Source organism: Leptonotus elevatus, chromosome 10 (genome assembly GCF_054856555.1).
Source record: "Leptonotus elevatus isolate MCC_2025b chromosome 10, RoL_Lele_1.0, whole genome shotgun sequence".
Classification (NCBI taxonomy): Eukaryota; Metazoa; Chordata; class Actinopteri; order Syngnathiformes; family Syngnathidae; genus Leptonotus; species Leptonotus elevatus.
The window spans coordinates 25,783,034-25,808,471 of NC_141248.1; the positions used below are offsets into that span (position 1 = coordinate 25,783,034).

The following is a 25,438-nucleotide window of genomic DNA, read 5'->3' on the forward strand; positions in this document are numbered from 1 at the left end:
CAAGCGTCTCCATGTCAGAGGTTCGAAGCTCCGCCTCTCTGACAAAAAAGCAAGACGAGCAAGACAAGACAACAATGCAACATTTTAGAGTGGCCTTCAATTGTGGCCATTCTGGCACACCTGTGCAATAACCATACTGCCTCATCAGCAGTGTTGGCCAGACTAAATCACCATTACAGCCTGACTACAAATATATATATCATTAATAGATGCTACTGTTAAATGTGTAATGCAGTTAAAGTGTTAAACTTTTTTGCCATTTATATCATATATAAATAAATAAAAAAGTTCCTTTGTGCAAATTCAAGTTTGTTTCAAATTCAACCGTAGAAGAAATTGCCTCGTTTCTTTTTCTTTCCACCACCTAACTTGTACCTGCCAATCTTTTATTTCTGTATTCTCATTGGATGATGTACCTATGAGGTCCAATTAGGTAGTGATGGGCGTGGTCATAATGGAACGTTTGAGAGAGCAACCATTCGTCGTTCGCTCGTTCGCTCGTGTGAGCTGAACAGTGAAGGACGCAAATGTGGCGAACCACAAGTCGATTCGCTTTCGTTGTTGGACTGTTTGTAACGCGAGTGAGTACTTCATATTAGTCATTTTCATTGTGCTCTGACAAAATGTTTGTGCAGACATTCTAAAATGCTAATTGCGGTTAGTGACGTAGCATGCTAATGCTAAAGCTAGCAGAGTTATTATAGTTTTGTCTTTTGACATAAAGTATGGAGGTTTGGACATATTTTAAAATTAAAGAGAGACTTTTGATGAACAGTGGACCAGGGAAGCTGACTTTGGACCCGCCTGCTGTGAATTTCAAGTCATCAGATGCTTCGGCTTCAGCTAGCTGGGTTCGTTCGTTCCCAAGGAAGTGCTTTCATCGGCTGCCTTGAAATATGGATTTGTGAGTACCATCCCAAACAATGCACATTGCCATTCTTTTATGACTGTTTTGCAAGTGAAGGGACCATTTCCTTCTTTCTTTCTTTAATTTAATTTCATTAAATTATTATGATGATTATTTTTATTTTGTAACGTCACTACGCACCTGAGCAACGACAACTGGATGGAAATTTTTGGAGGACGATATTTGAAATGTGGAACACTAAAACCTTGATCATTTATTTGTTGTGTTTAATATATATATTTACTATATACTTCAAGCTGTTTGCGATTGCATTTACTGTGTTTGTGTATTCTTTTTAAGTTGTACATTGACCTAAGTAAAATTTATAAGTTACTTTAATTATTCATAGTGGGTAAATAATATTGCGGTTGATAACTTCCCTGCTAAGTGGCGGCACTACCAAAATCATAATGACGTCAAATTTAAGATTGTTCTTTTATTGTATCTCCTGTTTCAAGTGCATTGAGTGAGTTGTAAAAGTACCCAGGAGCGGGCTCGTCGTACTACCAGGCCCATTATTACCACAGCTACATGAGATGGTTGTCACATCAGCATCTCCATGCGGGACGCTCACCGACACACATTTGTCAACGGGGTCGGTTAACGCAGCAGGTCCGGGTCGTTCAAATCCCGAACGAGTTTGGCTTTCGCCACATGTGCTTTGTTCGCCACTTGAGAAGACGCACCTGTGGCTAAAGCCAAACTGTGGCAGGCTTTGGACCACTTGGACCTGCTGGATTCCCCGACCCTGTTTGTCAACAACATTTGAGGCCTTTTGTGTAGGTCGACATTTTTTGGAGTCCAGCTCACCCAAAATGGGAACCAAAACAAGAGTTGATATTTTTCTTCAGCGTAAACAATTTTATGTATGAGAGGCAAATGAATGGTCCCAATGTCAGCCTCTCACCAAAAAAGTCTTCTGGGATTTCTGCCGTCCTCCACGAGAGCAGACTGATTGATTACCTTGGTGACATTTCTTTTTCTTTGGTAATCGCTGATCAGCCACCAAAACGCAACCGATTCACAGGCCAAAGATGATGTGCTGAAATCCAGCGTCGTTAATCCATAATCAATAATCGATCGTCAGCGATGATCTGTTGTGGCAAAAAACCCATCTGTGCTGTCTCGGCTTTCTTTTAGTGTGCCGACGGGACCCCGCGGCCCCCAAACACTGAGCTGGGAAGGGGGGGTCCCTCACCGCCCCCCCCGTCGGCCCTCAATTGTGTCTGTGCACGGCAAAGCAAAGCAAAGCACTCTTCTATAGCTTTTTGATTGCCTTTCAATCCCCTGACACACACACACACCGTTCTGCATGGCAGCTCTCGCGCTGTGTGTGTGTGTGGCTTAGTGAGGAGATTTAGTGAGGGGGGGGGGGGGGGGCGAGGTGATTTTTCAGGGGGAAGTAAAATGGGGCCAGATGGGGTTGATTGTTGCTTTCTACGCAAATTAAAGAGAGAGACATCTGCACAGAGATGGACGACAACATGCACGCATGCACGATAGTAACAAGTGTGTGTGTCCGTTTGTGTGTATGACCGACGAGAGCATGCAGACGTCCAGCCAGGTCCACATCACAAAGGGGCGCGTGCGCGTGCGCGAGCGCGTGCGCGAGATGACATGTTTGGCAAAGTGAAGTCAAAGTTGAAGAAGAAAAAGAAGACGAGGACAATTCGCAGCTTCAGCAGAGGTCAGAGGTCACCGCATACTAGAGCACAATGGAGGATTTCATGTGAGGACTCCCCCCCCCCCCCCCCCCACCAACACACATGCACAACAAGAGCCCTCGTGTGACACAGCAAGGTCAACCTGAGGATTCTCTCAAACGCTGTCGATGGTTGTTTGTCCTCGTAAGAAGATCAAGTGGAACGCCAATCGTCATCGTCGATTGTAGCACATGATTGATCGGGGCCAATGTGGAATTGCAAGTGAATTGATGTCATGTTGGAATTGGATCGCATCGTCAACGGCGTGCCGTGCAGGCACATACACACGCGCACACGCAACAGCTGTGCGCGCCACCTCAGGGCATTTAGACACTTAGCGGCAGACTTGAGTGGTTTCAGTTTACCTGTTGTGGGTCTGCTTTTCTTTAATTTTGGGGGGGGTCACATGAGGGCAAACATGTCATCAGTGCCAGGTGTCCGACCCGCACCACGTGACCTCGTACCTTGCGAGCCCGTTTCCGTGTGCCCTTGACTTCGACAAGCACCAAGCGGACAACAGGGAAGTTGTGAGGACACAAATGAAGCATAGCAAGTTTGCCTATTGAGCGCAATCGCCAGAAAATGTTTGCCGCCAACACAAACTTCTTGCTGGGTGTGCGTGTGCATCTGATTGGTTGGGTTGCTGTTGTGCTTGTGCTGCCATCTGCTGCTCACTCTGACCACTACAGCCTGTCAAGGGAAAAAAATGGAGCCTTCATTGAATTGATCACAACTACCGTTGCCACGACAACCAGAAAATCATTCGAGAGCTAAAGGACAACTTGTGCCGACATTCACAACTTTTATTACACAATTCCGCAACTGTGGCTACCGCCTTCATCCAAAACAGTGCACATGAAAAGTGTGTGTGCGCTCACAGGTCATAGTGTACATTAACCAGCTCCGTTGATAGAGAGAGTTTGGCCAACTCTGTTTCAGCAGGGTAACAAGATGGCGTCCATATGTCAGACTTGGCCAAACTCTCTCTAGCAATGGTGCTGACATTAACAGTGCAGCAATGCCTCCTGCAGGCCTCCTCCTGCCATCACAAGCAGATGATATTTGTCTGCTGTCAATTAAAGGCCTCTTCGTCCCGCTGCTCCTCCTCCTCCTCTTGCTGCGCTTTCCTGACGAAGGCAGAGGTCATTTCCTGTAGCAGGAGCTCTTGAGACGGCGTGCAGCCGGCCTGCGGACGCGACGGCAGCTGCGCGTCGGTGACGCCGAGAGAGGCCGGAAGCGGCCGGACCTCCGGCGCCACTCGGGGCTCCCGCGCGTCATCGTCCTCGCCGCCACCGCCGGCCAGGAAGCTGCTCTGCAGGGATTCGAGCACCTGCAGGCCAAAGTCGCCCACCTCCTCGTAGAGCGGCTCGGGCGACCCGGAACGCTCCTCCGCGCTGTCCTGATGGGCCTTCATAGGCTGCAGACGCAAGCACAGCAGTCAGTCTGACCGCTTTCAAGGGCGGACGCTGAGCGACGACGAGGAGAGACTCACAAAGTACATGGAGAGCGTCCTGCGGTCGTGAAGCTTCCTCTGTGGACAGGAAACAGCCAACATTTGCAGTCAAGAGCTTGAAAGCAGAGTGAAGGAGTTCAAAGTCGCATGTGGACTAGTTCAACGGTTACTGAACCAGTAACTAACGCAGAAGAACAAGTTAGTTAAGTGAAAGTTTAAGTACCATTGTCACACCCACCTAAGTGGGCCGAAATTCGTTCTCCGCATTTGAGCCACCTGAGGGAGCGGTGAGCAGCAGCAGGGGCCGCAGTCAGAAATCATTTGGTGATCTAACCCCCCCGCCCCAATTCCAATCCTTTTGATGCTGAGTGTCAAGCAGGGCGGCAACGGGTCCCATTTTTATAGTCTTTGGAATGACTCGGCCAGGGATTGAACCCACAACCTCCCAGTCTCAGGGCGGACACTCTACCACTAGGCCACTGAGCGGGTGACTTGTCGTGTGGCTGCGACTTTTTCCCTGACTCAGTATCTTACGATCGAGTTGAAACCACCCATTGTCACATGGGCAAGCAGAGCCGGCCCCCATGTGGGTGGGCGTGGTCAAGACATTCGGTATTCGGTAAATGGCTGGCGTGAGAAAATGCAGCCTTCCGCTCGTTATGGTTCGTAGAAGCGTCCAAGACAAAACGGCAGACGGCATGCGTGCTGTAACGTTGTCGTCCTGATCAAGTTGTTTGTGCGTGTTTGACAAGATTCCAGTTCCTTTAAGAAAACACTCGCTTATGAAACGACATTTTGTTGGCAAATTTTCAAGTTTCCATTCCTCGTTGCAAACGTGCCACTCGTTGACCTCCTTTGTGGCATCAACCAAAATTCTGATTGCATGTGAGACTTTTTTCACTTAATATTTGTGCTTTTCTTCTTGTGGTTTCACAACATGAATACACGGATTAGGGAAGTCAGGAGCGCCAAAGCACTTTGTTGTTTGTGTGTGACGGCGGGAAGGTGAATGCTTCATCCAAGATGATGATGCAATGTTTTACATGCTTTGTTTCTTTTCAAATGTGTCCATTTTTTTGCTTTGAAAAGTCATGCAAACGATTGCCAAAGAAAAAGGGGTCAACCCCTGAAAGGAGTTAGTTTGGCGGACACAAATTCCAAGCAGAAAACGGGATGAAAAAGCTCCAAGCCGTGTGGACGACCTTCCAGAGGTCATTCTTGTCACATGGCAAGTCAGGCAGCTGCTTGGGCGCCATCTAGTGGCTCACTACAGTATAGTGGTCAATGATGTGTTGCATTTCTTTCCCTGCAAATTGTGTAAATGAATCAAGACAAGCTATTCAGCTGGGAGGGAGAAAAGAAAGAAAGAAGTGGGGGAAAATGATGACACAAATAAAATGCTACATGTCAAAAATGATTCGAGGGGGGGGGCCCCAAAAGAGCCCAGAATCGCCTCTGCGGACGACGGCGTGAATCAGCCGGAAGCGCAGCGCTCACTTACCAGCGTCTGATTGGCCGACAGCATGCCGTGGTTGCTGTCGTCTCCTCGGATGGGCACCAGCGGCATCGTGCCAAACTTCTGCTTGGCGATATCGGACGACGAGTGACGGCGGAGGACGGGCGGACCAGGCTCGTCGTTCTGCCCAACGCACGTGCGACAGAGGTCATGAAGTGGGAGCGGCATCCCATTGTCACGGCAACAGAAGTGGGTAACACTGACCTGAGCTTTGAGGAAACTGCTCACCCAGTCCCACAAGTCGGCCTCGCTCGAGCAACACAGGAACCTGCGCGCACGCGCACACGCACACGCCCACGCCCACATATTCATCAGCCGCTAAAGATAGTCCCACGCTAAACATGCGCTTGTGGCACTTACAGCTGATGTTTGTGTGACATCACGGTGAAGCCCCACCTATCACCGCAATCGCACGTTAGCCAAGATTAGCGCAAAGACAACAGCGGTGTGTGTGCGTGTGGTGGTCACCTTGTTGGCGCTTTGAGTTTTCTGCGGACCCCCATGTAGACCTTCATGGTCTTCAGCGACCACTCCTTCTCCGCTTTGAAACTCTGAGGGCCAAAAACAAGCAGCAACATGTTGTCTCATTCAAAAGACCCTCGGTCACAATAAGTCCCCGTCAGTACCTTCTTGTCTTTGAGCAACAGTAGTTTGTTGTTCTTGATCTGGAAGCTTCTCTCTTGGAATTTATTTCCCTGAAGCAGTTTGGGGGGCTCCTCGCGACACCTCAGGACGCCGACCTTCATCCGGTCACTCTTGTAGGCTAAAGGTCACAGACCCAGATCATTGCCATGCTCCTTTCACGTCTGTGTGTGCGTGCGTGATGAGGTGCGCTTGACCTACAAGTAAGGATGTCAATGCCGTCACGTTTAGGGACCCTTTTCACCACAAGGTAGGCGGAGCTGGGGTCGGCCATCTTGCACCATTGCAGCGCCTGCTCCAGAACTTTCTCTTTGGGATGCAATGGCCGCTCTGTGGATGCACAAACCAAACGCCTAAGACGTGTGTGCGGCCATGTATGTTGGTGCGTTGCGGTGGACGCACCTAGCTGTCCGTCCTCAATGACCTCAAACGTCATCCAGACATCTTTGTCACCAGGGGGGATGTTCCTCATATAGAGAACCTGATTGGTCAGCTCCTCAGCACCCATACTGGGCGACACCTTGGGGGGGCAAAGAAGGGCTGAAGACTGTTACCATGGTGACGAGCAGCAGCAGTGTGTATGTGTGTGTGTGCGTGCGCGTGCGCGCACAGTATGTGTTACTTTAAGGGTGACGCAGCTGTCCGGCGTCTTCACCTCCAGGTAGACCTCGATGATTAGATCTCCCGCCTGAGACAACTGATCACACACAACCGGCACATTGACTCCTCCCACTTCAAGACTGACTCCAGTAACCCTGATAAGCAATTTGTGCGAGTTACTTGAGTGTCCTTCCAAGAGGTGATGAGACTAATCTCCAACTCCATTTGATTCTGGTGCTCCTCGTCGATCTGGCAGGGAAATAGCAAGTACAATCAGTTGGACGCTTTGAAAGCGGATTCACAAAGTCTTTCTCACATCAAAAACATCCAAGTAGTTGTCGATGAGATCTTCGACGATCTTCACTTCATGTTGTCCTTTGCCGTCCGTTTGGAAGAGGCTGGGTGCGAAGAGCAGCGAAAGGTTCTTGGTGCACATCTGGTTGAGGTCGGCACATTTCTGGACTCTGACGGGAGCAATCAGTCATGATCAGGTGACACCCACAGGATGCCATGCCGAGCCAACCAGAACTCACCGATAGAGGTGGCTAACGAGCGCAGCCAGAGTCATCCTGTTGACTCGTGGAAGCGTTCGAATGATCTCCTTGTAGCGGTCTAACCTGGAACCTTTCAGTTGGATTCCTGAAGGGTGAACAGCGGAGAATTGTTTGCCAGCGCTGGCATTTCAGCCCACGCACACCGGGGCAGGAAGTTGACTCACGAGCGGCCTCCTGCCACAGCGGGTGCAGGTCGGCCATGAAGACGGGGTCATCGATCTCCCTGAAGAAGCGCTTGAGGACGTCCGTCACATCCTCGATGAAGTGGTCTCCGATGCGCAGTTTGACGTTGCGAGCGTCTGTCCGGAACTGCTCCATGAGCAGTTTGATTCGAGACTTGGCTCCGTTCTTGCGATAGATCCCCTCGTGGCCCAGACCTGCGGACCTCCACGCGACAGTTGGAGATGTTTTGGGAGGAGAGACCCGAGAGCCGCCAGCGTACTCACCGTACTGCGTGATGAAGGCGATGCAGCTGTCCACAATAATGGGGATGTCGTTCCGGCTCAGCTGCTGCTCTCGCAGAGCGTTTCCCTTCCCGCCGCCGGCCCGCTGGATGTCCGAGTACCACAAGCTGAAGTCGGTGCGGCCGACGCCCTGCAGGTGGAACGTCCTGACGCAACGGCAACATGAGACCATTGACAACAGCTGAAAGAGAACCAGCTGAAGCCAAGGACCACTCACCTCCCCTTCTCCACCAAAACTAGAATTTCTTTCTTCTCCTGGTTCTGGCTTTCCGAAGCGACACCTTCAAAACAAACAGTCAGTCGGACAGAAGCCGGATGTGGTCTCCACAAGCCTTTCCTCGACTTGACACTGACTCAGCTCCTGCAAACGCTTCAGATTGACGATGTCTTCTGCGGCGCCGTCGTTTTGCGGACAGATGAAGAGGTTGGACTTCTGCAGGACAAAGTAGGCCTCCTTCCACTGCTGAGGGTCCAACATGGCTCTGTACCGCAGGCGGCCAATGCGCTCAAACTTCCGAGTCAGCAGGCAGTGACAGCTGAGCGGCGTCGCGGCCTGAGGAGCAAACGCGACCCGGCGGCTTAAGAACACTAGTGAGCTGAACATGGTGATTGGACTGAAACTATGAGATGCAGCATGAACCGGTCAAGAAAAGCATCAAACCTTCCCGATGGCACTGGTCCAGGTGTGCAAAACCTCAGCTGATTCCACACCGAACTGATAGATTTTGTCCGTGGTCAAGTACAACTCAAAGGTGTACCGGAACCTAAGCGGCAAAAACGCTCAGATGATTGCCGGTTTCGCTCCTATACAAGGCGGTGCCGAGTGTCACACACGTCACCTGTCCACAAAGCCGTTGTTGTTGGACGTGTCGGGTCGGCTGACTCCCAAACACACTACGTCCTTCAGGCTTATCTCCATGCACGTCTCCGCCGATCGCTCCGACTGGTAGAAGAGAAGCGACTGATCCACTGAGCACCAGAACTTCTGGAAGTCTGCTGCGGTTCAGAGGACAGGAGGTGAAGCAAACAAATAGCTGCAAAGGAACACGTTGTGTAAGACTACAACCTTCTCGAGATCGGCGGGACAGTGTCCCCTTGCTGGCGCAAGTAGCCCTGAAGAGGAAGCCCGAATGAAGGACCGTCTTCATGATCTCATCGTAGACGCCGGCATCTGCAGGAGCAGATCACAGAAAATTCCATCGTCCGTATTCTTATTATTGCTTGTCCTCGTTGGGGCTTGGGCGAGTCGGGTAGCCAATTCTTGCTGGCTTGGGCCGAGAGGAGGGGGACACCTCAGACTGACCGACAGACAATCAAAAGAAATATACAAACACCACCTTGGAACGACCTCAACGACCAAAACCTGAACGCTGCCAGAGGCCAAATTTACATCCTGTTCCAAACATTTGACTGCTGATGCTGCCCACCACTGAAATATTTTGCAGTCATTGTATCTGGTTATAAAGTCACGAGAGAAAGAGCGGCGGTTCTGACCCGAGGTTGGGTAGCGATCCAGTAGCTCTCTGCTTGGTTGTTGCCCGTGAGCGGTGGCGGTCAGGTGATTGGATCTGGCCTCAGCGAAGATATGAGTGACAGTTTTGAGGAGTGTGTGTTCAGAGACGGCAGAGCACAAGACCTGCAGGTGTCATAAACACCAACATACAGTTCAAACAAATCGTTGCGGTTCCAGGATGCGAGTTTGCTCTTCATAGCTTATGATGATCAGAACTTGCTCTTATCGCGTCTACCTTGAGTAGTTGCTCCTGGCTGCTGAAAGCGGGATGGTCCATTCGGAAGCGGCCTTCTCTGTATTTCTGATTGATGAACTCCCGCCGCTGACTCGGCGACGCGTCACAATCCAGCTCGTCCGACTGGGACAAGCGGGCCGCCCAGAACTCGTTAGCACGGTCGTTGCCCAGCATGATGAAGAGCTGCCACGTGAACGCAAATAAAGAGCAATTAAAGCTCATCACCTGTGGGTTTTTTTTGGGCGGGGGGGGGTTTGGAGTCGATTCAGGTCTCACCTGCACGATCTGATTGCTCCACACGCTGGTGTCCAGTTTTAGACTCTGGACTTTGGAAACCATAGTGCCCAGACCTCTGTGCTGACCTGCACTGACCAATTGAATGACATCATGAGGAAAGTCAACAATGCTACCATGCAGGCAGCTCATGCGGGCGTACCGGCGCAGTTCTTGCAGATGACCACACACAAGTTGATGGAAGCCCAGTCGGGGTTGACGGCCCGGCAGTCGGCACATGTGCGGTTGGAGCGGTTGGACCAGATCTTCTCGGCCACCTCGTAATCCGACAGGGTCTCGGCGATGGCCTCCTGCAGCGCCTCCATCCAGTCCCGCTTCTCCGGGTCAGAGTCGGCCGTGAAGCTGGAGAGGCGTCTGACGATGAGGTCGCCGTGGCAACAGAACAGCAAAGGTGACAAATACGGCACCTGAAGGTTCTGTAGGGAGTGATGAGCTCAAAACTCTTGTGTTTGCCATCTCGGATGGTGGCACCGCGGGCCTCGATCACCGTGATGCCGATCCCGGTTCGAAAAGACTGAAAGTGTCCAAGAAGAGTGAGAGATCACACACGTACGCTAGGAAAGCAACGGCAAATTGCGTGAGGAAACGTATTGGGAACCGTATTGGGAACCGTATTGAGGTTCCGTGCGGCCCGCGGTGTGAGGCATTGCCGTCACCTGCTGGCTTTTGTGGAGCCAAATCTGCTCAGTGTTGATGGCCACGTAAACTTTGGACTTGGTTCCTTTTAGCTCCAGGAAGCCGTGTTTCTGACAGTGAGGCCCGGGACCTAACCAGCGCCGCCCAAACACCTGCTGGTCTCCCACGTGGTCCTGCAGCGTGGACACCCAACGCCGCCTCAGCGCTGGCACGCACACGCATCAATGTCAGCAATCAATCACTTTTCTTCCATATGTGTGTGTGTGTGCGTACCTTCATTATCAGCCTTAAAAACAAAGATCCGCTGGCTGGTCACTATTTCAAATTTGTTGTCTTTGGAGGGGCGGGCCATCTGGATGGCAGCCAATGGGACAACTCCTTTAGGGTACGCGTCCTGCAAGTGAGACCAAGATGACGATGATGACGATGAAGATGGTGACGCAGTCCACATGGACTCAAACCGTACCTTTTCGTTTCCAAAATACATGAGATTTTTTCCGTCAAACTTGACAAAGCGCTTCTGGAAAACGTAGTTCCTAGAATCAAGTGCAAATTCGGCATCATCAAGAAAGCACAACAAATTTGCAGAAAGTGAAAAGAGAGGAAACACACACACACACCCAGTCAAGAAGGAAGAGGAGAAGGACGAAGATGAGGACACACAGGACAGCAGCAAAATGATGATGCGCACACGAAGAGTGTGTGCTGAACTTTCAAGTCTGAGGCGCACACACACACACACACACACACACACACACACACGTGTTCAACATCCCCCGCTGCATTAAGTCACTTGTCGTGAGCAGGTAGCGAAATGAAACGCACCCCTGTGGCGAGAGTTTGTCCAGCCATCCGCTGATGATGGGCGTGGCCCTGTCGTTAAGGGAGGTGTAGCTGGCGTACGGCGAGATGGTCTGGTCCTCGTCGCCATCCGGAGGCCGCAGGGAGCTGCAAGCGGGAGAATTAAGGCACACTCGGACCTGCACGCTGTCACGCATCCTCAAGGTCCGGACACGCCGAGCTGATGCTCACGCGGCCGACCGGCACGTCGGGGCCATGAATGTGACGGTGGACACAGCGCAACAACTCCGCCCCGGTGGCAACTAGTACGTAGCTTCAGCGCATGCGTGACAAGTTAAAGCCTCCCCATCCTATCGGCGGAACTCTTCATGTCCTGCCAGCTTTCGTCACTCGATGGACACAAATTTTCTGTACGAGGTCGGACGGACTCTCCTCACTCGTGCTGATGATTTGGTCTTCGCGCATCCGTCCAAATGAAATGTAGGTGCAAAATGAGTAGAAAATAAGGCCTTTTCACACTGCACTTAGTAACACACAGTCCAGCCATCCGTTGTGTACATGATACGAAGGCGCGAGGACGGACGCCCTCGTGGAAAGCGGTCCTGTGCGGCAGCCTCAAATAGAAAATGGTTCTATTGGAGAGCGCTGACGTGGCGACGTGATTTCAGAGTGTAAACAGCATTGGAACATGGAGGAAGTCATGAATGCAGTGTCTCAAGCGTTGGGACGAGTGAGAAATGCCAATCTGAGACCTCCAAGTGCAACTGCAGCTCATGAATGAGAACGCCCTGAAATCCGGAAGGAGGAGATGCACCCGTTGTCTTTTTTTGTTGTCGCTGCGACTTTGCTGCCGTAGCTTTTAGCGTTTATTTCCTTTCATCACTTCTCGTGCACTGATTCCGAGTAGAGCACTGGTCTGAATATATGACTGGATAGCCGATAGGCCAAGACTTTTGAAGTCGGTAGGCCGCCATATTGCTCCTCCCCAGAAACTTTTCTGAGCATACGATCTTATAGATTTACAGTATCGGAATTGGAGAACATTTGAGACGGAACTTAGTAGAAAAAGTATGATTTTATCATGTTTTAAATTTGTTACACAGAAAGAGGACTTCAGACATTTTACAACTTGCCTTAAATACATGTATAAATTATATCCTTAATGATGTTTACAGGAAATTTAATATTGGGTTCTAAGAAACTGAGTGATGAAAGAAAAAGGGGGTCTTCAAAGCAACACACTTAATTGTTTTTATTTTTTTTTACTTTACTTTAAAAATAGTAACCACCCTACCCACCCGGTCTTATGCTAACTGCTTACGAGCTGTGTGTGTGTGTGTGTGTGTGTGTGTGTGTGTGTGTGTGTGTGTGTGTGTGTATACATCATCTGTATGTATACCGAATAGTTTATAGAGTAGTCTGCTCGTGAGATGGGAGGAGCAAGATGGCCGCCCTGTGACTTCAATGGCTTGTGTATGGGCTATCCAGTCATATATTCAGATCAGTAGAGTAGAGAGACTGCCCGACGGCGGCTTGGCGTGTAGACCTTAAGGGGTCACGTGACACCTTCTCGTCGCTTGATTTACCCATGATCCTCAGCGGATTCCCCTTCCCGCCTCTTTGTGTCCCCGTCTCGTCTGGCGTCAATCTGAGTGCAAAAACAAACAAAGCAAAAACCGCTTGTGGATGCTGCCATCAAAAATGGCGGTGTGGCGTTCTCACCTCTGTGGTGAGCGTGCTGACTCCGCCTCTTTGGAAAAGGCTTTCACAGTAGGGACTGATGACCTCGTCAAGGTCGAGGGGGTCATCTGTGAACACAAGCATGGAGCTGCAGCGTCAACATGATGACATCACATGATGACAGTGACCTCATCCTGCGCGAGGGGCGTGGCCACTCTCACCTCTAGCTGATCCTGACGAGTTGTTGCTCGAAGCGCCGCCACTGCCACCAGGATGCAAAGGGAATCAATAATGACCATCACATCAATAAGCTTGATTTATTGGCTGACTGATGGCTTGTCCAAACCTGTTTCTCTGGTTCCTGTCGGCTGCTTGTCGAGGAGGCGTTGGAGGGGCGGAGGCCGCAGTGCCCCAATAGATGTCATTGGAGATCATCTCCATCCTGCCGGACCACTGCAGGGACCCGGACATCCTGCCATCGTCATGGCAACCAGAAGACCAAGGTGAACAGGAAGCAGCGAGCGCTTGGTCAAAGTGCGCTTGTACGGCAGAAGAAGGCAACGGAACATGACGGGCGACCCTCGGGGGGACGGGCGGCAAGGAAACGTCCGAGCTGTTGACGGGCACCGCCTCGTCCCCCCGGCCGGGCATCTGCGTCGAGCTGATGCCGTCTAAAAGCGGGAAGCAAACGGACTCCTGGGAAAGCCTCCTGTGCAGTGACGGAACCATGTCAGGCGCAGGGGGGTGGAAGTGAACCGGCGCGGTGCGGCGCCGGTTGAAAACGGTTCTGGGTTTGGGAACCGGCTTCAGCATGACGGCCAGGTCTGGAGCCGAACTGTTCCTCGACACTTCCAAGCCGCAGGGAGTTGGCGGCGACGAAGATGACGGCAGGTCCGTTACCGAATGGCGACGTTCAGCCGCCGCTCTCTGATTGGCCGTCTGAGCTAGCCGCCTCTGGACGTACGACAGAAGTCTCAGGATCCGTTTGCGATGTCCGGTGGCCGTGATTCCCAGGCTGACCAGTGCGTCTTGATCCAAGTGGAGCACGTCGGCGGCCAATAGGAGGCCAGCCCTCTGGAAGGAAGCGTGGTACCTGAGCAGAACAAGACAACGACTGCCTGAATGATTGCGGAACAGCCCCCGCGTTGGGATCTGCGGTGAGTGACCTCTAACCTCTCCAGGTGGATGGCGGCCAGAAGCGTTTCCACCGCCGTGTTAGCTTCCAGCGTCCCCATGACGACCATTGCTAGCGCCATCTCCTGACGCCATTACCAGTCACGCCGACCCATCGGCCACCAGGACCTTTTTCAGCACGGGAAAAAAACAACAATAACCATGAATCTTGCATCAGTGGTTAACTGCTGTCCTCGAGTACCCCTATCCAGTCTGTTTTCCATGTCACTCTCAACTAACACAGCTGAGGATCATTATCAGGCTTCATGCAGAGCATGCTGATTAGCTGATCATTTCCAACACCTGTGTTGGCTGTGGGAGACATGGACAACTGGCTGGATTGGGGTTCTTGAGGACCAGGGTTGAAAAACCACTGTTTCAAGGGCTCCGCCCACGGGAGGCGACTAGCGACAGCGAAATACGTACCTCCTCGCCTGGCCAGGTGTTCAACACACGGGACGCGATAAGCAGTCGCGACGGCGGCAGCAGACGTCGCTCTTTTGTTACAACAGATTTGATTGTCTATTAAATTGGAGGGAATCTAAACATTTTCACTGTAAACACAAACGGTTCACTACAGTACGTAATTCCAGTATGAAGATCCATACATTTCCTATATAATTTATTATTATTATTAGCAACTTATTATTATTAACTTTTACAAAAACGGTAAAGAAAACGAACCGGACAAATTATAACCCTGTACTACTAACAAGCTCTCATGCACTGGCCTTTTTGTTGACGTCACGGAAATCATTGCGTGAAGTATCGTTTTTAATGAATGTATTCATTTTTGGCAAAATGGCTGCTAAAATGATCTCATCTTTATTGCTGGATAGCCCGCGTGTAGCATGCCCTGCGTTCATCGACTCATTATTGAAACCGTCGCTGACGATTTGAAGCGACGGCTCCAAACGTTGAACTTGTTTCCACTTTCTAGTGTGGCGTTGCGGACCTACGAGGTGTACGTGCGCGATTTTTCACACGCACGAATGTCGCGTGTTGCCGAAGGGGATGGGAGAAGGCGATTTTGGCCTTGTCGCCATGCTTCCGTAGGAAATGAATTGAGAGCGAGCGATGTCGCCTCCCGTGTGCAGAGCCCATTACGTGTTAGCCTGTCAGGAAATGACAACGGAGAAAGCAGGAAGTTACACAAACACGGACATGTTGTGTTGCTAACATGCAAGTAGCATGTCAGCGTAGCAGGAAAAGGTCAACAACATGTTGCTAACATGTCAGCAGAGCAGAAAAAATAAGGAGCACTTGAACGTCGCAAGGAGTGAGGACCGACCAGGATATGTTCGCAATTGCAGGCGGGACCAAAATATTGTAACGTCCTCCGGTTGCTTTATTTCCACAAGCGCTAACAAAGCACATTCATTCAAGTGCTGCTGTCGGCCACAGCTCGCGCCCACTGGCAACCTTCAAACTTATCAAAGAAGCAACGTTGCTGAAATGTTCCTTTGCTCTTCCATCTCACAGCACCAACTTTGAACATTTTCCAAGTGCGTATCGGCAGACATGAGCAAGGGGCAGTACTGCAAGACCTTGAGCAAATAAACACTCCGCCATTTTAGTAACCAAAGTTTCAATTACTAGGAATAACATATTTTTCTTCCAACACTCTCGGTTTGATTGGATTGTCAACGTTGTTTTGGTCTCACCCTCTTTTTACAAGCATGCCGGGAAGCGCCTGACTTCACCATCGCTAAAATACGTCTCCAATGTTGGCCAAAACACGTTGCTAACATGTTAGCGTAGCAGGAAGTGACTCGCAAAATATACTGCTCGCAAGTTAGCATGAGCAAGAACCCAAGTCAATGTGATTGATACAGCGCCGCGACGTGGAAAGGTCTTGTAACGGCTTAACGGAGCGCTTCGTGGCTGAAAGCAACAAGCAAGCAAGTTTGTGCGCAGCAAAATCTGATGTGTTAAAAATTCAGCTCACGTTCGATTAACTCCACCTTTGCACTGGCACGTTTCCCGTTTGAGGGAGACCAATGGGCGCCATTTTGCTCCTCCTGCTTGCTTATGACTGGCAGACCGTGGGACCCTGCTTGAATTGCTCTCTTCAAAACAAGTGTTCGCAACTCGTCGCGTTCAAGATGACAACGTTGGACTTATTGCTCGCGGTGAAATAAACGAGGATGCCATTTTGATCACATTGAAAAGCCGTGGTGGCCAAGATGGCGCCGCTGACCTTGGATCACTTGGGGATCAGATCCTTCACCCACCGGCAACACACGTCGACATGCAGGCAACAACCCTTTTAAAACACGAATATTGGCAATATTTGAGTTTTGAAAGGCCTTGTAAACATGCGCAATAACCCGAATATGCTCTTATTCGGGAATAAGAGCCCTGCCTTACTCCTTTCGTAACCGGAATTCTTGCGCATTAATACGCATTCGGAATACTTTGATCGATCGGGGCAACGTTTTTCGCTGTGCGCATGCTCGTTATTTTCTTCTTTTCTTCGTTTACATTGATTTCTCTGCTGCGTTTTCACACTATTTTGTGTGTCTAGGGTGAAAACGGCAGTTTGTGCCTGTTATACAAGAATACGAGTCGGTGCTTCTGGCGTGTGACCCACCGGATAGACTCGAGCCGCTTGCAGTAAAGAAGCACACATCTGGAGCGAGGACGAAAAATGGACAATTCAACGTGGTGAGTGACAAAAATATCATGTCTTTTATTGAACGTTAGTAAGTTATACGCGGAAATGACGTTATTTACGTCATGGCGACCGGTCAGCGCGTCGCGGTCCAAACGGGTTATTCCCATCCAGCACAAATGAGCATGTAAACGGGAGCAACTCTCAACTTGTTACCTCGATTGTTTCAGAAACCGGAATTCTGACATGAACCCGAATATCGACTGCACGTAAAGTGAAAACATTTGTGTCGGAGAGGAGTTACGCGTCGACTGCTGTCATCTTCATTTAACTCTACTTAGTCAGTTAAAAATGTACTCGCTCCCAGTGTTAAATTGCTCACTTTTGAAAAGTGTGGAGGAAGTGTGGAAGCCAGCGCAACTTCTCGCTAACTTGTTAGCGTAGCAGCAAGTGATGAAAACGTGTGCGTCGCTTCTAAACCCTCCGTGTTTGCTTGATTGCAATGGACGGTGACTTCATGCAGACTTGCACAAAACCGCTATTGTTGCACGCACGCACAAGCGAGGTGTTGTCAGTCCGCATGTGTGTCGAGCTGACGAGGACGGGAGGGGGTGGGGGGGGGGGGGGCACCGTCCCAGACAAAAGGAGTTCTGTTCTCTTGGTGTCTGTTGTGTCCCGAGCGACCGGACGGCAGCAACGGGACCATCCGAGCCTCGTTTGTTCCTCACGCTCACGTTTTACCACCGGCCAAACATGTTGCCGTGGCGACGCCTGACAAACACCGCCGCTCGCAGCACAACAGGTCACATGACTCGGCAGGAAGTCAACACACGCAAACTTCCTACACGCGTATAATGCGCAAGTGTGTGCGCGCGTTGCGTCGGCTAAGACGTCCCACGAAAACTTGATGAAGACGCCGGAAGATTTCCGTCCACAAGGCGCACGCTAAAAAAAGCACAAGGCCAAATTTGCAGGAGGCGTATTCCTGCAAAGAGGGGCGTGGCCATGGCTTCCAATTGGAACCGGTGTTTCAGCTCGCCGCTGGAGGCACGAGCTGTCACATGAGCGCTGCTGAAGTCACGTGATGGAACGTAGCGGACAGCGTTTTCAAATTTGATCAAGGTGTTGCCTCACTGGCGATGACGTCACCCCGCACGATGATGCGATGGACGTCACGTGAGTTGTCGCGCACGCAGCCCGTGGGAAGGAAGCGCCCAGAGGAAAAACGCCTTCAACAGGACGTGGCCGTCACATCACAACAGGAAGTTCTCAACGGGAACATGACGCCTTGCAGCAACATCCTCCTACTTGGTGTGTGTGTGTGTGGGGGGGGGGGGGGGGGGTTCAATGGCGATGGCCTGCAAGGAATTGTGGGACGTCCTAAAAGAAGACCAGAACACCTTCTTTTCCTTCACCAACACACACACACTTGTCTTTGTATCATCGTGGGACCATCTCATTGACATAATGCATTTCCTAGCCCCTCCTCTTAACCCTAACCATCAAAAATTATTGCCTACCCCCATTTCTTACCCTAACCTCAACCATAGCCCAACTCAAACCTGAAGTCTAAAAGCAAGTCTTGACCCTCAAAAAGAGCTCTGAACTTGTGGGGACCACCAAAATGTCCCTACAATTTTAAGTCGGTCCCCACAATGGTAGTTAAACCTGGAAAAACACGTGTATGGGCCACACAATGCAGCAAAGACAAAGGCACACTTTTGTACAAGACGCTTGAAATGAGAACGGACGAGTAGCGATAGCAGGTAACAGCCTTATTTCAAAGTATCGGGTACTTGTGAAGTCTGCCGAAACCAGCCACTGATACAAAGGCAAAAAAGAATGGGGCATGGATGAAGTGGCCAGTAGTTAACGTTGCACCGTGGACTTTTGAGCATGTCCATCTGATGCACATGATGCTTCCTCATAGTGCAGAGGTCGCGGGTTCAAATTTCCGCTCCGGCCTTCCTGTGTGGCGTTCTCCGGTTTCCTCCAGCATTCCAAAAAACATCCACGCTGGCTTGAAGACTCAATTGTTTGTGAGTGTGAAAGCTTGTTTGTCTGTTTGTGCTCTGCGATTGGCTAGCGACCAGTTTAGGGCGTCGCCCGCCTCCGGGATAGGCCCCAGCATGCCCGCGACTTACCAAAAAAAGGATGGAGAGATCACTTGTCTTCAACTTTTTTTTTAGGCTGACCAGCAAGCAAACCACAAGTCATCCAGTAAGAAAAATAATAATAAAAATAATAAAGATGACGGTCAAAGTCTGGTCGACGCAGGCTCCCTCTAGTGGTACGTGAAACAATCACATTTGAAGCATGATGTTCAATCCAGCTTGTCCATACGCAACATTTTATTTCAGCTTTTTGTTTACAAACATTTATTTTGGCTTTTTTTTTTTGAACTTCTAAATTAAAGATTTTTTTTTTAATCCAAATGTGAAAGTATTTTGGGGGACTGTGTTTGAATGTTGGCCATTACGGTGCCACGGTGAGCGCTCCCGTTATGTGTTTGTTTGACTTTGATGATGGTTGCTTGCCTGCTGCTACACAACAAGAGAACGTCCGAGAAAGTAATCGCTCGGTCCAACTTGCAAGAAAACGTGCGCTAGTTCAGAATTTCAGCACAACTTGAGCACCAGGAAGGATGTGAAAACCTGGACAAGCGGACTACAAGTGCTTTCTGCACGACAGGAGCTCTGGGTTTCAATTCTCAGACTTCAGAATCAATCAAAAAAAAAGGAAAGAAAAAAGAGCAGAACAAGTAGAACCAGTCCGAGCAGGAAAAGCGGCACAACAAGCAGAAGCGGTCAGATCAGCACAACGACTAGAACCGGTACAAGCAGACAGGCCAGCAAAACCGGGAGTAAAAGTCAACCTGTCAAACAGGTCCACAGCAAACGGCATGTGCGTTCGTTTCCAGAACAAAACAGAACCGGACCGGACCGCGACTCAAACAACTTGACCCGGAGCGGACACTCACTTGACTCGTGCTCGAGCTCCTCCTCCTCCTCCCCGATTTGGTCGGGTTGGCCCGGCTGGCTACGCACGTAGTCCAGAACCAGATCCACAGCCACTCGGGTGGTTCTGGAACTTGTGAGCGCTGAGCCTGTTCTATTGGGTCGCGGACGTACAACACGCCCGTCGCTCAGCTGCGGGAGAGCCGGCGCGTCAATGCACACGACTTCCGGGTCTCGGCATTTCAAAATAAAAGTGACTTCCCGTTGGGGACTGACACAACAACGTTCGAATATCCAAATCAAACAAATCATCTATGATTAATCGCAGCACGTGTGCCCTTCAAAGACACAAAGCAGCATAAAAAACGAATCTTGTGTAAAAGTTGCACACAGGAATGAAGAGATTACTCATTAATTATGATTAAATATGTATTTTGTATTGAATGGCATAAACATGAAATGAATACTATTAAATTATTTTACTGTGACATTATTTAAATGATCCTTTTTAATATTTTTTGATGTCATTCTTACTGATTTTGGTGACGCTGTTTTTATACTGTATACACACACGGGGACAAAAGTAGACATAAAAGAAAGCATGTACGTATTTTGTTTATTCTACAAACAAATGAAGACATAAAAACAATACATTTGTCCTAAAATATGTGACTCATTTGACTGACGTGATCCTTTTTTCCACTCATGATCCATCCATCCGTTTTCAACAGCACTTCTCCTGTCCCGGGTCGCGGGGGTGCTGGAGCCTATCTCAGCTGACTGACTCGAAATATTGATCAGCTCATAAGTGCAATCAAGGTTTGTAAAGTTTTCTGTTCATGTGTTTTAACATCATCATTCGTTCTTTTCTTTTTGTAAGCTACTTTTGTTTGCTTGCGAATGTGGTTCAGCGTTGACGCTTGATGCTGTTTTGTCCTTGTGGTTGAAATTGGAATAAAACGGCCTTGTCTTGCCTAAAGTCACTTTTGATCTCATTCGATTTGAGTTTTGTGTACTTTGAAATGAGGCCGGGTCACATGATGTCTTGATTTGCATAAATGCCAGAGATGAAATGTGGTGTCAGGTGACACCACATTTCATGCTCAACTTGTCGTTGTGTACATTGCGAGGATGCTGAGGAGTGGAACAAGTTTTGCCGCCGCCGCCGCCGCTGTAGTGCGGACAGGAAGCAAGCACCTCGCCGGGTGCTCGGGAGTTGGTGGAGTTTCCTCTCCTCTCCTTTCCTTTCCTCGGCAAAGACAATCGCAAACCGCAGACAGGAAACAGGAAGCGTCTGAGACAATAAGGAGGCGGACTTTCAAACAAAGTGAGGAAGTCACACTTGACCGGACCGGACGCCTCCGTATGGACGCCTTAGCATCGCGCTAGCATCACCTCAGCAACGTTATATGACCAGCAGATTTTCCCACAAAACGACAAAAGCAGGTTCTATCGTTTCACCAAATTTCATGTCTGGTCAATCCTGGACAATTTGGGGGCTGAAGAGACTTGTCGATAGCGATTGGAAGCTGCTCGTGTTGTTTACCTCACGCTGGTCACGCGTTGTAAAACTGGAAGTGTAAATAAAGCCCAGGTGGCATCAGCGACTGACGACCGCAGCGCATAGTGGACAACATAGGTTGACATTTCTCATGATTCTTGGACGCAAAAGCGGGAAGTCGTTGTCGTTGCAGTCGCCACTTGCGTCGTAAGTCCCTCCCGCGACCCACTCGATGCCGATGCCGATGAGAACGCTAACGGGAATTTGGAAGGACAATTCCCTTTGAATTGGTTTTGTCACAACTGTCACAACAAGGACCGAGTTTGCCCACGACTGGTCGAGACGCATTTATAGTAGAGACAAACTTTGGAGACAAACTTTCACACACACTTTACAGACAGTGGTGTTAAAGTCCCGTCCTCGAGGGCCTGACTCTGCATGTTTTCGCGGTTTCCCACGTTCAACACAGCTGATTGATATTTCAGCTCATCAGCAAGCTCTGCAGGAGCCCGATAATGATCCTGATCATCGAATCAGGTGCATTGGAGTAGGGAAACCTCCACAACATGCAGGACTCGGGCCCTCGAGGACTCTCTGACACCCGTGCTTTACAGGAAGGTGTTGAAAGGGAGGCTCGTCCCTCCGTCGTCCACTAGGAGGCAGCGTCGCTGTCTCCACTGAGCAGAACAAGCCGTCTCGCGTTTCTCCTTCAAGAAATTGCAAATTGAAAAACGAAAATGAAATTGTAGTCAATCTTCTGTTATGCGCTTAACGCAAGTCGGGAAGGAAAAGACGTCATTTCGTCCCCTTGATCTTCTTCTACGCTGCTGCGACAGCCGAAGGTCAGCACGGTGACATGATGATGACGACGATCATGATGATGATGACGGCGTGTGATGATTTGGCCCGAGCACAACCACGGACGGCTCGCGTCGCCTCGCGTCGCCTCGCGGGGAGCAAAAGTGTTCCCGTTGGTGCCGCGCCGTCCTACGGATCGCTCCGATGACATCATTCGTCATGCGACTAACAGGTTAGCGTAGCAGGAAGTCAGCGCAACACGTCAGCGGGTTGACATGACGTCATCATTTATTTCACACAAGACCAATTTGTCCCATTGAAATTCATCCGTGACAAGAAAAAGATGGCAGACAAAAGTCGCTGCTCTGCTTTGAAGGAACACCGTGAAAAACAGACAAACGGAGTCTGTGAAAAAAACACACGACGGTATGATGATGTCATCAGCAGGGGCCGTCCTTCATGATCACAATGTCCAACTTCTTCTCTCTGCACACAAACAGAAATACACGCGTGACCGAAAGTGCACGCGCGCGCGCACGTGGAGGCCGTGACCTGCAAGGGTTGCAATTCATTTTTGGAAGCTTTGTTTTTGAAATGTCTTTTACTTGTCATGACTTTGTTCATTTTTGTTGTTTGCACTTTTTCAAAAGATCACGTGGGAGATGTTGTCCGTGCTCGGGACGAGGTTTTGCTCCAAAGCAGACGGCCATCGCGCTTGCAAGCGTGTTCCGATCACGTCGTCGCAAGTTTGGAGCACGCGAGCGCTCGACTAACGAATGAAATCTTGTAACAGCGCCACCTGCCTCATAGCAGTGGAAGTGATTCAACACAATTGGAACATGTCGGAGCAATGAGGACGGCGAGCGGCGGCGGACGGCAAGTCGACTCACAGTCGGTGGATGCACAGAGCGCATTCGTTGGGGTACGTGACGCCGTCGCTGCCGCACACGGGAGAGTAGTTGAGCGGACACGCTCGGGTTAGGGTGGTGCCGCTGCACTGGGGCTGACAGACAGACAGACAGACAGACAGACAGACAGACAAACGTCACCAAGCGCCGACATTCTCAACTCCAAAAGGCTCATTGTCAACTCTTTTGCTCCGCGTGCAAACGTTTGGGCTGAACGACTCAGTTCTGATTTGTTCGAACCCTTTCACGTGATTCGGGATTCGTTTCCGAATGTTTGCAATGCCACCGCAGTCTTTGTGTGTGTTTGTGCGCGATTGATTGTGCGTGGAACTTGAATTTCCAACTCGGACCTTGCGTCCGTACAAATTGAAACGGTCCTTCATTCAAGAAAAACAAAAAGTTCCACGTCCCACAACCGTCGTCCTCCGTCCTCGCCAATGCCGCGCACGTCTCCCCCTGTGGCCAATCCCGGAACACGTTGGAACCGTGGCTGCAATTTGGGGATTTGATCGACGTCGTCATCAATTTGGGTGAGGATCGACGACGGTTTCGGGCCGCGAGCCGTTTGGAGGCTGCCGGTGCGCTTTGCCGGCTCCTGCCGCTCGAAAGCCTTTTTGTTTTTCTTTCTGGAAGGTGGACTTGAAAGCCGACGCTTAGTTAGGAGTTCAACTTGAACTCCTAACTAATTGTTTAACGGTTCAACCATCCAAATTCTGACACGACTTGACGCCGCCATTTGGCATTTTGAGATCCAAATAGAAATAAGTCAAGATTGACACGCTTACGTCACCGTGAGAACGTCAACTGCTCAAAATGCTTTTTCGGGGAATCGATATTCACACCCCGGCACGTGCAGGTGCACGAATGTCCCCGGCGGCTTTCTCACCCTCCTGAAGTTGTCGTCAGCATCTGCAAGGAAGAAGAGCGAGCGAGCGTGTTTGAGGATGGCGGCGGGTGGCGCCGGACGGACGGACGGATGTCGGAAGGTTAACTCACGTGCGCGGAGGACGACGAGCGCCACGCAGGTGAAGAGCAGCCACCACGCGCGCCGCATGCCGACCGCCGGACCGGAGCTGATGTGGGTCACGTACACACTACACATACATATAGTGGGCCGGCTGGCCCGCCGCGCGCGCTGGTGTTGTGACGGCGCTTTTGTGCGCGTCTAATCTGGGGATCAACGCCGGCCGCTCGCAGACTTTGCCGAGTCAGCGCAAAAACGCCACAACAAGCCGCTGGGACAAAACACGACACGGGACCGACCGCGCGTTACCGGCGGCTGGCCGTCGCGTCAACAAGTTACAATTTGGGGGGTTTTGCCGTATTACGGCATTCAAATCAAATTCTATATATTGAATATATCAATCTGCTTGTTTGGAATCCGTCCTTTTGTGCAGTGCACTCCAGAAATGGGTTTTGTTCAAAAACAACAACGACCAATCGAGTCGGTTCAGCTCCTATTGGCTCGATCAAGCGATCGATTGGTCAGACATTGACCGTTCCGGGTGGGTACGGGCACGCCAATTTTCGGGGTTAGCCAAACAACCAATGAAATTGGTTACAATGGAAAGTAAGTCCTAATTGATCACTTGCAAATCGATTGATTGTATTCTAAATGTATTTCTACGACAATAGTGTTTAAAAACGGAAACGTGTGTCTCGATAGATCACTCGGTGTAACCGGCGCAGTGGCCTAGTGGTAGAGTGTCTACCCAGAGAGTGGGAGGTTGTGGGTTCAATCCCTGGCCGGGAGCCATTTGCCTTACAGGTGGGAATCGATGGGGCTGATCACCAAATGATTCCTCGTTGCTGCTGACCGCTCCCTTAAATGCAGACCACCGGCGGCGCCCCACTTTGTGGGCGTGGCAATCAGTGGTACGTTTTGGGGGGATTCCCGAAAAAATGTCAGCCTTTCCATCTGACATGTCAGAATGATCCATTTGTATCGCTTGGCCCAAACACCGATATACGTATATTAGTTCTAGGGTGGTTGTTTTAACCAAAGGATCTGCCGGACACGTAACGACCAGCTCGATTGGTCAAATTGAACCTTTTTGGGGTTGATTTGACCAATCCGTTTTGAGGGCGTGGCCCTCAAGTGCAAAACGCACCAACACAAAAAACATACACCACATCAAATTTCAAAACAAAACCGCCCACAAATGTTTTGTGTTTGTGATTAGCGTTACTTTGTTTCATTATTCTTATATTATAAAGCTGAAGCGCAAAAAACAGTTACAAATTTGAAACGTGTCAAATGATTTGGTGCGGGGATCGATACGCTTGATCGGTTTGAAGTTGTGTTGATCTGAACTGGTGAAAAAGTGCTGGAAGTTGGAGACGAAGTCGTTGACACTTGCAGCAGGCCATCATCAGAACGAGTCCAAACATCAGAATTCTTGTTCCAGGATTAAAACTCTTATTTTGAAAAGAAGTGCTCATCGCGGATGTCAACTGCGGTCATCGTGAAAAGTTTCCCGTCTTGTTGA

The 25,438-nt window shown here is 50.1% G+C and overlaps 2 protein-coding genes and 1 long non-coding RNA gene across 14 annotated transcripts; 1 reads left to right on the forward strand and 2 right to left on the reverse strand.

Moving 5' to 3' along the window:
* The first annotated feature begins 455 nt into the window (after positions 1-455).
* LOC147167807 (uncharacterized) lies at positions 456-23,376 on the forward strand. 3 transcript variants are annotated; one of them, XR_015096219.1, is made up of 5 exons: positions 456-581; positions 776-904; positions 16,699-16,838; positions 20,474-20,561; positions 22,080-23,376. It is a non-coding gene; the product is annotated as an uncharacterized LOC147167807 (long non-coding RNA). The 3 variants fall into 3 exon arrangements; XR_015096218.1 differs by having other exon boundaries at positions 22,692-23,376; XR_015096217.1 differs by having other exon boundaries at positions 22,835-23,376.
* Positions 3,393-19,941, reverse strand: arap3 (ArfGAP with RhoGAP domain, ankyrin repeat and PH domain 3). Of its 9 annotated transcripts, none has more exons than XM_086086043.1 (36): positions 19,766-19,941; positions 14,172-14,300; positions 13,345-14,091; positions 13,220-13,260; positions 13,041-13,126; positions 12,905-12,966; positions 11,343-11,465; positions 11,138-11,236; positions 10,984-11,053; positions 10,791-10,911; positions 10,538-10,722; positions 10,289-10,395; positions 10,024-10,223; positions 9,864-9,949; positions 9,588-9,770; positions 9,334-9,475; positions 8,906-9,010; positions 8,679-8,832; positions 8,501-8,603; positions 8,194-8,392; positions 8,057-8,120; positions 7,822-7,985; positions 7,540-7,752; positions 7,355-7,460; positions 7,138-7,285; positions 7,002-7,070; positions 6,844-6,918; positions 6,624-6,741; positions 6,423-6,551; positions 6,206-6,342; positions 6,048-6,130; positions 5,940-5,975; positions 5,784-5,847; positions 5,565-5,702; positions 4,103-4,141; positions 3,393-4,027 (listed from the first exon to the last, which is right to left on the reverse strand). In XM_086086043.1, the coding sequence occupies exons 2-36, from the start codon at positions 14,252-14,254 to the stop codon at positions 3,683-3,685; spliced, it is 4,824 nt and encodes a 1,607-aa protein (XP_085942169.1). In that variant the 5' UTR covers positions 14,255-14,300; positions 19,766-19,941; the 3' UTR covers positions 3,393-3,682. The 9 variants fall into 9 exon arrangements, with proteins under 9 accessions (XP_085942169.1, XP_085942168.1, XP_085942166.1 ...); XM_086086042.1 differs by having other exon boundaries at positions 8,679-8,835; XM_086086040.1 differs by having other exon boundaries at positions 6,832-6,918; positions 8,679-8,835.
* LOC147167809 (putative pancreatic secretory proteinase inhibitor) lies at positions 20,343-25,313 on the reverse strand. 2 transcript variants are annotated; one of them, XM_086086057.1, is made up of 4 exons: positions 23,946-25,313; positions 23,836-23,858; positions 22,932-23,044; positions 20,343-21,036 (listed from the first exon to the last, which is right to left on the reverse strand). In XM_086086057.1, the coding sequence occupies exons 1-4, from the start codon at positions 24,049-24,051 to the stop codon at positions 20,823-20,825; spliced, it is 456 nt and encodes a 151-aa protein (XP_085942183.1). In that variant the 5' UTR covers positions 24,052-25,313; the 3' UTR covers positions 20,343-20,822. The 2 variants fall into 2 exon arrangements, with proteins under 2 accessions (XP_085942183.1, XP_085942184.1); XM_086086058.1 differs by lacking the exon at positions 20,343-21,036 and adding an exon at positions 22,307-22,527.
* Positions 25,314-25,438: the final 125 nt, after the last annotated feature.